General features: G+C 39.8%; 1 protein-coding gene across 1 annotated transcript in view; it reads right to left on the bottom strand.

Moving 5' to 3' along the window:
* Positions 1 to 3,320: 3,320 nt before the first annotated feature.
* Positions 3,321 to 12,146, bottom strand: part of ipo11 (importin 11) — a 115,790-nt gene continuing 106,964 nt past the window's right edge. The window contains exon 30 of the mRNA XM_080499990.1: positions 3,321 to 5,482. Coding sequence (XP_080356116.1) covers positions 5,318 to 5,482 — 165 coding nt within the window. The 3' untranslated portion in view covers positions 3,321 to 5,317. The remainder of the gene's footprint in view (positions 5,483 to 12,146) is intronic.

The raw sequence follows: 12,146 nt of genomic DNA, 5'->3' as shown, positions 1-12,146 counted from the left end.
GAAGTAATACATTTACTTGAAAGGCACATTCTATGGACACGTAATGATCACAAATGCCGAGAACTTCAGCTTTTAATTACCGGCTTCCATGGGTGGATCATAACTGCCACTTCCAATCAGAATCAATTGACAGAGACGTAGAGGCTCTCTCACACATGTCCAGACTCGTCACTGCTGCAAAGGCCCGCGCACATTATGAACGACACGATCAGGCAACTGCGTATGCATGAAAAGACACACATACACAGGTGTATTATAATCTGCAAGACAAGTTTATTTTATGGTGAAAGTGTTATTAAAAAAAAAAAAGAAAGAAAAGAGGGAGAGCAGGTGATCTCCTGGGTGAGTTTCATCCTGTGATATAAAGCTTGCCCTATTCTGTAGTACGTCAGTGTAAATGCCCCTGAGAGGGGGAGGGTCGTGGTCTGGTTATGATGAGCTGTGCTCACTTTCGTCAGTTGCAGTGTGTCCGTCTAGTTTTCCTCCATACGGCTGAAGAACTGCTCAGAGTCAGGAGCATTGATAAGGCGATGACGAGACGGCCGAGCTATAATCTTCTAAAGTTTAGTATTAATTATTTGGGGTTTGTGGCGTTGATATCCAAGTGTTTCTCCAAACAAAATGGCATCTAATAGTCAATTTCACCACTCTTTTGTTAATTGATATCAATGCTGTTTGGATAAAATATATCAAAGATGTTTTGTTAATGTGTAAAGCCTTTGTAGTCAGCACTGATAAACTTTCAGCTTGTAGCAGAAAAAAAGAACAACAACATTAATCTGTGAGTGATGAGCGGTGTATGTCTGTTGTTGCTCGGCAAGAAACAAGGTCTTTCAAAGAGAACAGCATTTATTATTAACTTGTGCTAAACGTACGTCCGTTTCTGACAGTTTGGGAAATCTGGTATAGATTTTGACTGGTTAATTGATACAAACATGGCATGTGGGTTTTTATATTTTGTAGAGAGAGCCAAGCAGTTTCCCCCAGCCCCTCCAGCTTTTTAAGTGTCTACAGATACTAACTGTAGCTTCATATCTATCAAACAGATGTGAGAGTGGATCTGGTTTTGAGGGCTTCCTTCCTGCAAGAAAGCAAATAGAAATAGACCTAAATTTAGAAGTCTTCTTTTCCCTCAGTCCTCAACCGATTTAGTGGCCTATTTGAAGAGTTTTCAGTATTTATTTATTTGTTTGGTGAATGCCGAATTTTGTTTGGCTTTGATTTTGAAAAGGGAAATTTTAAAAGCAAAATGACTGCTTCAACATGTTTCAGTACTTTGGTATAGATGTGTTTGTTTTCCACAGCGGCTTTCAAAGTGTGAGATGGGAGAGTTTCACGGTGGGGCGCAGCAGCAGGAGAAAGGGGAGGGTTTTACAGACATTTTTATATTTAACTTTATTATAAGTAAAATGGAGACAACCAAAATGTTTGTTAGTTTTAGCGCAAATCTATAAGTGAACACCAGCTGACTCTATATAAAAAAATAAAGAAATCACTACCCAGAAAGAGTTCCTATTTTCAATAGATCTAATTTTCTTATGTGAACAGGCAAAGGTCTGACATTCAACATGCGATGAAGCACATACATTGTGAGAGGTGGGCTGGGGGCGGGGGGGTCTGATGTAGTTCAAAAACCCTGCTCACGACATTGAAAAACAAACAAGCTTTCTTAATTTATTCAAAAATCTACATAAGTTGTAGGTGCCTTACAAATAATAATTAAATACTATTTCTTATGGTATTCTGAAACTAATCCAATAACAAATGCAAATTATTAATAGATTGAGCAAAAAAATTATGTATACTTTAAGATAATTAACATAAATCTTCATGATAGCCAATCTGAGGATTTTATCAGTCTCTCAAGAATGACACTGGTAGAGTGTCATAGGATGAAAGAGAAGTGGGAGGAAGAAAGAAGAATGTCCGTTGGATTTATAGCGTCTGCTGAGAAAGAAAAGCCAGCCCTGGAAGACTCGAGCAGAATCCTTAATCATCTCTTTGCAGTCTATAAGCCACTCGAGTGACCAGTTGCCAGAAGTACATTTATTCTACAGCAATTAAGACAAATGGGTCGATGCTGCCTGCCACTGCCTTTGTTTTCTTGTCCTTTGGCGAGAAAAAGCTCCTCGTAGGAAAAGTTAGGAGTAGTAGTAGGTGTGTTGAAAAGTATCTTGGATTTGTTTCCCCTACATAGTCTATACTCAATCAGCGGCGCTATTGTTACAATACATATGTAACCATTAAGAGTTTTGGACTTGTTTATTGCTGCAACATGTGTGGAGAGCTGCAGAATTATAGATTTCCTTTGTGGTACACCGAGAAAGCAGTATTGTTTTGCAGGTGGGATACAGCTATAAAACGGTTGAGCTTGACAGCTTACAACGTTTAGAAATTACGTAAAGGTTATTCAATGCATGACGTGCTCGTGCCAAATTCTTTCAAACTGCAATCTGCAGCCTTAACTCTGATCTCCAAATGACTAATAGAATGTGTTCTAGTATTGTGAAACAATGATGAGCGCTCAATCGCAGGGAAAAAAAAAAAAGGGGGGGGGGGCTAAACTATGAGTCTGCATGTTCTTCATGTGCCTTCACAGGTTTTCTCTAGGTCGGACAGCTTCATTCCACAATCCCCCCCAAAGATAAACTGGTTGTCTCTTTCAGTATCTTTAAGCACACTGCCTTGCCCAGGGGATGCATGTAGTTAATATCAGGTACTACAGAGCCTCACAGGCTGTGCTTGTGTGTATTGTTTAACAGACAATTAATTATACCGTTACTCCTCTATGGTTAGCATCTTATCATATGTACCATAAATCATTCCAATGGTTTTTGCTATACTATAAAACTGTTCCTCTATGATTTGAATATCCCATCAGAGGTTGTGTATTGCTATATCCTCCCGAGCAACTCCCAGTACATCCCCTGCTTACCATCATATTTCTCTTTTTAGTGTGGCGAGGCACTCCTCCATTCTTATTTTCCCTCTGCCACCATGACATACGTCACTGATGGTGTAACCTTGTGGTGCCTTGAAGTACGCCGTTTTACCTGCAAGTTACTAAACTTGATAGCTGAGCCAGGGCCACCGTGTCTGATCTGCTTCAAATAAATACACCCAATAGACTCAGACAGGAGAAAATACACTATCAAAAGCAATATCAAGAGCTCAGTAGGACCGCTGTTCTCAGCTGCACCCGTCGTGCATCCGCAAAATATACACGGGGAAACTTTTCTGGCTGATAACTGCAATTTATTGAAGGCTTTGGAAAAAGCAAACAATGATTTCTTTCAATCAAAACAAAACCAGATGCATCATCACACAAAACCGTCAACCGCATGTAGTTTCCACAACTTCACAATCGCTGTGATTAACGGAATTCAAGTAAAGCAATTTTACACTGTTAAACTAGTTAAGAAGTGAAGTCAACTGTGAAAAGGTATTCTATATTGAAGGATAGATAAGGCTCAAAGCATAAGGCTGTAAAATCTGAATGCTACTCAACTCTATCACAGTGTCAAAGGAGCGAGTGTCAGGAACATCTCCTTCCCAGGACAAACTGAATGTTAGCGAGGAAACCATGTTAAATCACAAATCCTCAGAGGAAGAATAGAAAAGGCAGGGTGCGGGTGCACGCTTTTCATCTCAGTCCCAAAGTCAACGGTGGTTTCAAATGACAAGAAATCGACTCTTTTGAGACCCCTTCCCTATTTGGCAGCAAACATTCACATGCAAAGAAACTAGAGAGCCAATACGTCTGTTATGAAAAGAAAAGAAAAACAACATCTGGTCAAATCAAAAACAGGTGCATCAGAAAAAGTTTGAGCATTATTGATTATTTTTTCCCCCACATTTAATTTGTCATAAAACTGGCATTCAGTTATAACAGTGAAATATTTTGAAAAGTTTCATCTTAACATTGAGTGAGGTTTCTCTCTGGTTCTATTCTCGGCTACGACAGAAAGTGCATCCGCCATGAAAAGTCACAATCACTTGCTGTGATGACCTTTTGTAATGAAGAGATCGGACAAAACAAAAAAGCTTGAATTATTTCAATAAACACAAGTCTTAATATGTATTGATCAATAAAGAAAAAATGATTATTTTTCCTTTGTATTCTAACCTTTTGAGATGCGACTATATTTTAAAAACCTTCACCAATGTTGAAAAATAATGACGCATTTTGACTTTTGACAGAAATCACCAGACGACATGTGAGGAGTCTGTAAGGTAGCGCTGACGAGTGACACGTCGCAACAATTGAAAGGTGGGTCTTCATGCAGCCTCATTTGCACAATCCTGCTGCACAGCTCCCGGGCCTTCCGTCGCCGTGTGTAAGCATACTGATGTGAGGACATGAAAAAATACACGTGAAACGGTTTTTGGTTATTAAAGTGCTCCGACACAGCATCAATTAGCAGCAGCATGTATATACATATAAATGTGGTTCAGCACTCGTTCAAAATCAGCCATGTAAAAATCCCTCATTTACAGTACATTAAAAAAAGAAAGAAAACTCCCTCTCACTGAGCGCAGAAGAAAAAGAGAAAAGAAAGCGCTCTTGTTCTCTCAGTAGTTACTTCAACTTGACCTCTATTTATGACAAAATTATATATTTTAGGAAAAAAAAAATCTAAATGAAGTAAAAACAAACAAATCAAAACATTGTCATGCAGAATATCATTCATACTTTACATACATACAAAATTACATTTCTTTTTTTCTGTTTTAAGAATAGATTCTGTAAACACTGCTTTAGGTCCTTCGGGTTTGGTTTATCCGTGTTTCTGCTACGTCTGCGCGCTTCTCCATAGAAAATAGTCCGAGGTTCCTGCTCTGGCACCTGCAGAGGATTTTTGCTTCATACTCCCAAACCCTACCCAACAATCATACCCTTTTTGTTTTATATTTTTATAAATCTTATACCTAATTTACATTGAAACGACAAAAAGTGAAGAGACGAGGAGAATTGAGTGGAAGCTCTACAGTGTGGGGTTATTTTCATATGGGTGGGTTCAAAGTGTTGCAAAACTTTGACATTTTCAAGCACCCACATGAATCTTTAGACCCAAAAAAATATGACGAGATAAGAGGGGGGGGGGGGGGGGGGACACGGGGTGTTTAGCTGAGGATGGTCAACAAGGCTAGATTTGATTATAGATAAGGCATAGCATGGGCAGAGGTTGGGAAGGTATGAATCAGGAGTTCACAGGTCGGCGGATGGTTCACCTTTCCAGTACAATTTCAAAAACAGGGTTAGAGGGGAGCATTAGGCAAAGATGTGTGTGTAAGGTAGTGAAGGACTGCGGCAGATTCAGAGGCCTTGCAGGAACTCCTGGAGCTGCCTGACGAGCTCCGTGTCCACAGTCTCCATCAGGACCCCGAAGCCCTGGTCGCCCATCAGGGCCTGCTGCAACTTCAGCTTCTCGTAGACGTACTGCTGGAGAGAAACGCTGTGCACCGGGTCCTCCAGGGCCAACTGCAGCACAATCGAGGAAATAACAGAGTGCAAAGAATTAGATTGAGTCGAGGATGTGTATCCAAGTGAGCGCTGCGGGAGAAAGAACAGATCACAAACGCGTCAGGCACCAACAGAAGGAACCATTGGGTAAAGTGGAATTTTTTTCAAAGGAGCAAAATGAAAAGACATTCTGTCAACGGTTTTTCATTTCTCTTCTGTTTTGGGGCAAAACAGCTCCTATTTACATGAAATGAATGTCTCCATTTCACACTACACTCCTAAACAAATACAGGGAGGTTGACAGCAACAACAGCAAATAAAGGCTGCATTTAATTAGTCTGCACTGTAATAGAAACAAATCTGGCTGTTCCTCAGTTTGTTTGCATATTTGTAATAGAAAAAAATATTATAGTGAATTTTTAAACCTAGATATTATTCCATTGCTATGTGCTCTGCTACAGATGATTTTGGGTTTTCTCCAGGGTTGTTTGTTCTTCCCTCCTACTAGTGTTCATATGTGAACGGTCTGGGTTCAGACAGTGGGTTAATGCTGAGCTGCAATGCCACATGAACCATTTAAACTTTCTTTCCAGCACCTACACATGCCGTCTCAAAGATTAGACCTCACACTTCAGTGATGCCAAGTCCGTCAATTCAATCACAAACTCTAATGTGATTGTTTTGCTGATGACGTTCACACCGCGGATGTGTGGGCTGTAGGATGTTGGCTGGATGTGCTGCTGGATTCATGGACTGCTGTTACTGAAAGGATGTTGTTTTATGTGAGCATCTCTGCTAGGATATAGCATTTGATTTATAGTTTTACGATTTTGTGTTTTAGTACAAATGTCTCTTATGTGTATCACAGAACAATATACCACACATCATAGAGAAACCTGACATTTTCATAAATACGACAAATACAATCAAAATATCAAAATCTAGAAATTATAATTAATGTAGACATGTTTCTACAACTGTATAGTAATCCTGACCACCTGAAGTAATTCAACACACATTACAAACTAATACAATGGCAATCAAACGTTGTTGTCAATATAAGTGTCCATTTACTCATCATCGTTGATGTTTATAGTATGTACAAATTTATATTGAAATGTAGGGAATAAAACTGAACTACCTCTTATAAAAAGAAATAATAATGTACAGATATTTGAAAAATCTACTTCATTTATTTACTTGAACAAAATGTATTGAGAATATGACGTCAAACCATATTCATAGTAAATCCTCTAATATAATCCACATGGATTACTACTACATAGTAGTACTGCTAAAGTAAACAATCTTTACTCAGTAGTTATTTGCATTGCAGTATATCTGCAAACAAACCTGCCTTTATACTTTCTTTGGTTCATGAAAACAGAAAAAATAAGTTTCTTAGACATACTTCTAATTTTGATGTATGCATCAGACACAAAACCTCCACCAGAATAATAAAACAAAGATTTATTATTTAAAGCTGCTGCCATTCATCTTATACTAAACAAAGCGCTGGAGGAATGATCCTGGCAATAGAGTAAAGAAATCCAGAAATGTTGGATGGCTGTAGGATGTCATTTATATTCTGTGAAGTGAAGCAAGGACAGAGCTAAAACCAAAAACTCTTGTCTGCAAATAAATTAGAGGGACATACAAGTGTTTCACTTCCTGCTCCAACTTTTTATTTCTCTATCATTTAAGATATTTGGACTTGATAGGAATTTCAAGTCAAAATGTTTTGGGGTGATTTTCACTCTGTTACGCCACAGATTCCAGTCTGACAAGTATATTAATCTGCTCTTTTGCTTCTTTGATTTCCCCACAGATTAATTATTGTGAGGTGATGTTGCTTTCTTGATTCCAGAAGCGGTTTCACAGGCCGAATTTCACAAACAAAAACTCCCCTCAGCGGATTAACCTTATTCCTAAACACAAATGTCATATTAAACCTGACTGATGCACAAAACACAAAACAAAACAAAACAAAAAAGAAAAACATCAATCTTTGAGTTGCAGAATATTGTAATGACAACTCTTAAGTCTCTAGCCAATCACTGGAAACAATACTTGTCATGCTAATTAGTTCTCTGTCATTACAGTGCAATCAAGCCACTGAAGAGGTGCTGCCGGAAAGAAGCTTAATGGAAAAAAAAGTGTCATCTAACCTGCATAATTACCGTTAGCATCAAGGCTAGGACAGAGCCAGAGAGAGGGAGAATGTTGCTTGGGATGTAGGTGCAATCAAACCTTCAAATTATACGAATGGCAGCATTTCTAATCGCTTTGATCCTCCAAAATATTGAGACGCGTGTGCCGGAAGACTAATAAACATAAGATTAGTTTTGGTTTATTGGCATACAGGCAATTAAAAGTGTATTGCTACAATAAAACATGTAAAGTGTGAATGCATGCACACGACAAAAACTTTATGTAAATACCGAAATGAAACCTAAAACTTGAACAATAACAGCGTTAAATGAAAGCACAAAGTCATATGTATGTTTTAGAGTTTGCCTTAACAGTGTCACTTTAGAGAAATTGGAGAAAACAGCAATAAAGGGAAACTTGGCAAAATTCGGAAACAGCAGAATGTAGACGGCGTGAGCTTGGAACTGAATCGTTTTTACAACACCAACAACAGGGCGCTGAGATGAGGAGCAATGCGCTCTTGGCACATGCTGTGTTAAGACGCTGCACAAAACAGCAGTGATACGAAACAGTGTTACGAGTGCAGCTGTTATCAGTACCAACTGTAAGCGCGATCCATAGTCATCCCACGGGGAAAAACAGAGACAGCCTTGGGAAGGCAAGAGAGAGGAGCAATAAAAATAAAAATAAAATAAAAGAAGCAAGAAGACGTTAAGACGTGATTGCTATGTGGAGCAGACACGTGAGAAGGGGCGCTTTGAAATAATTGAAACACAAATGGAGAACACTGTCATGAGATGTTCAGGAGCAATAGATGCAGTGACGAGGTCGCAGTGACGAAAGCGGGATTATGTGGGACACACAGCGAGTGGACAACAGCTCTACCTCATTCAAGACCGAAAGAAGGGGAAGAGCTGAGTGGGTGACATGAGAGGAGACGGAGTGAGACGAAGAGAGAGGGATGAAGTGACAGGGCCTGTGAAAGCCCTCATCTCTGGAGCAATCCCCAGACTACTGTTGCCCTTTTACCAAAGCAAACAAAGTAAAGAGCCTCGTGTTATTATTGTAAAAACATCAATGTCAATTTAAAAGCAGCTTGTGCTGGGAATTTTGAGCATTTTCCACAACATCAAACACATTTAGTGCAAACACTCCCCAGCAACAAAGACGTGTTTGACAAGCCCACACAAAGCCTAGCGCTGTGCCATTAAAACCCCATTGTTGCCTTTGTAAATATGGTCCTAACCAGCATCGACAATTTCACAGGTTATCACCTTACAGAAATACAGCAGCGTGACACTAGAATTAATTTCTTTAACCTACTGACCTTTAAGACCTAATCTCTTTCATTTCACAGTCATTATTTTACTATTGTAGGTTACTCTATTCAGTGGAAAAGCACATTCGTACTCAAGCAGGGGATATGGAAGGAAAGCAAGCCGGGCAGGCAATCGCTTACTGGAGTTAATGATGCAACAACTTGTACTTTTCCAGCCTTTATCTCATATCCCGTGGTACCTGATGTCCTACTGCAAACACATAAATACAGTGCATGTGAGCTCACACACTCACTACAGTGTGATGTAATGAGCTGAGGGACTGCATGATGTACTGAAGTGTAAACTAAAAACGGTCCTGTGCAAGGCGATGCTGAGGTTCAGCGGGATTACACTTTGGGCAGACGCTTATTTCATCAGCTAATTTATGGTGCATCGTCCACAGCCTCACCACACGGTCACCAACTTGGTCTCTGTATTCATAAGCAGAATTCGAGTGGTCAGCTTTGGTTCAAGACAACTCCGCATTTTCAGCCCTCTTTGATATTATAGAGATTTGTTCATATAGCAGCTGAAAACGTCCAAACCCTTTTTATTTATTTTTTTATTTTTAATTTTACATGAGTAATCTTATCATGAGCAGTGTGAGCGGCACAGACAAAATTAAGGCTCAGTTATATTTTCTTGTGGTTTTTTCTTTTATTTTGATGGCCACAAAATCATATGACTTTTGATGAAAACAGGTATTTATATCTCTTGGGTTCAAGCCAGTCCAGCTCAGACTGAATAACAAAAGCCAAACTAACTACAACCACATTATGTTTAATCAAAGATATTGAATTCAAATGGTTACAAATACTGCAAGTTGGAATGCAATGCATGTAAAACTTAACACAATTATGAGGTGGAATTTTTAACTTGCAACATCACAAACATAATGTATAGGAATTACGATGTGAATTGAGAAATGTACACCAGAGAGGGGCAGATTTAAAGACATCCCAATTCAAACCAGGACAATTGGAATTAAACTGCAGATATACAGTGGGGCAAAAAAGTATTTAGTCAGCCACCAATTGTGCAAGTTCTCCCACTTAAAAAGATGAGGGAGGCCTGTAAGTTTCATCATAGGTATACCTCAACTATGAGAGACAGAATAAGAAAAAAAAATCCAGAAAATCACATGGTCTGATTTTTAAAGAATTTATTTGCAAATTACGGTGGAAAATAAGTATTTGGTCACCTACAAACAAGCAAGATTTCTGGCTCTCACAGACCTGGAACTCCTTCTTTAAGAGGCTCCTCTGTCCTCCACTCGTTACCTGTATTAATGGCACCTGTTTGAACTGGTTCTCAGTATGAAAGACACCTGTCCACAACCTCAAACAGTCACACTCCAAACTCCACTATGGCTAAGACCAAAGAGCTGTCAAAGGACACCAGAAACACAATTGTAGACCTGCACCAGGCTGGGAAGACTGAATGTGCAATAGGTAAGCAGCTTGGTGTGAAGAAATCAACTGTAGGAGCAATTATTAGAAAATGGAAGACATAAAAGACCACTGATAATCTCCCTCGATCTGGGGCTCCACGCAAGATCTCACCCCGTGGGGTCAAAATGATCACAAGAACGGTGAGCAAAACTCCCAGAAGCACACGGGGACCTAGTGAAGGACCTGCAGAGAGCCTGGACCAAAGTAACAAAGGTACCATCAGTAACACACTACGCTGCCAGGGACTCCAATCCTGCAGTGCCAGACGTGTCCCCCTGCTTCAGCCAGGACATGTCCAGACCTGTCTAAAGTTTGCTAGAGAGCATTTGGATGATCCAGAAGAGGATTGGGAGAATGTCATATGGTCAGATGAAACCAAAATAGAACTTTTTGATAAAAACTCAAGTCGTGGTGTTTGGAGGAGAAAGAATGCTGAGTTGCATCCAAAGAACACCATACCTACTGTGAAGCATGGGGGTGGAAACATCATGCTTTGGGGCTGTTTTTCTGCAAAGGGACCAGGACGACTGATCCGTGTAAAGGAAAGAATGAATGGGGCCATGTATGGTGAGATTTTGAATGAAAACCTCCTTCCATCAGCAAGGGCATTGAAGATGAAACGTGGCTGGGTCTTTCAGCATGACAATGATCCCAAACACAACGAAGGAGTGGCTTCGTAAGAAGCATTTCAAGGTCCTGGAGTGGCCTAGTTGTGGCCTCCAGATCTCAACCCCATAGAAAATCTTTGGAGGGAGTTGAAAGTCCGTGTTGCCCAGCGACAGCCCCAAAACATCACTGCTCTAGAGGAGATCTGCATGGAGGAAAGGGCCAAAATACTAGCAACAGTGTGTGAAAACCTTGTGAAGACTTACAGAAAACGTTTGAGCTCTGTCATTGCCAACAAAGGCTATATAACAAAGTATTGAGATGAACTTTTGTTATTGACCAAATACTTATTTCCCACCATAATTTGCAAATAAATTCTTTAAAAATCAGACAATGTGATTTTCTGGATTTTTTTTTCTCATTCTGTCTCTCATAGCTGAGGTATACCTATGATGAAACTTACAGGCCTCCCTCATCTTTTTAAGTGGGAGAACTTGCACAATTGGTGGCTGACTAAATACTTTTTTGCCCCACTGTAAGAAGCTGGAATTATAGTGAGTCAATACGAGACTCCACATATATGTATTGAGAACCCACGTACCCCATAAACTATCCCACATAATAGATTTTCTGCACATTTTATGTGTTGGTCTTGTAGCAATTTATTTACATGAAATACCTTATATGACACTTAATGTCAGCTGGAATTGACTCCAGCCAACTGTGACCCTGAGCTGAATAAACAGGAAAAAGAAGATGGATGGGCACGTTATGCTGTATATGACTGCGCATCCTTTTGAGGTGGACAATGAGCTGGAAACCCAGTAATCTCAAGCCCCCATCCTATTTAGTCCAGGATTAGTGTTTAATTGGCACGAAGAGCATTATCAGAAGACCAGTCTACCTTTTTTTGTCAGGTCTGGCCCCGATGAGCAGCTATTTGGACATTAGAAGCTGTCAATGTCGACCCGACTCAATCCTCAAAACATTATGATGTGTCCGCAACAGTTGTCACAAGAAAGTTGTCCATTAACAAGGGGCGAGCCGATTGTGTTGAAAATTTAGCAGAAATAGTGGTGAGCATAGATTGTACTTGTCCAAGGGGAGGGACTGTATCTCCAACTGATGGGGAATGTGAGAGACAGTATACTGTTC

This window comes from Blennius ocellaris, assembly GCF_963422515.1.
Source record: "Blennius ocellaris genome assembly, chromosome: 7".
Classification (NCBI taxonomy): domain Eukaryota; kingdom Metazoa; phylum Chordata; class Actinopteri; order Blenniiformes; family Blenniidae; genus Blennius; species Blennius ocellaris.
The sequence above is the reverse complement of the archived record's forward strand: the minus strand, read 5'-3'. Positions and strand labels throughout refer to the sequence as shown.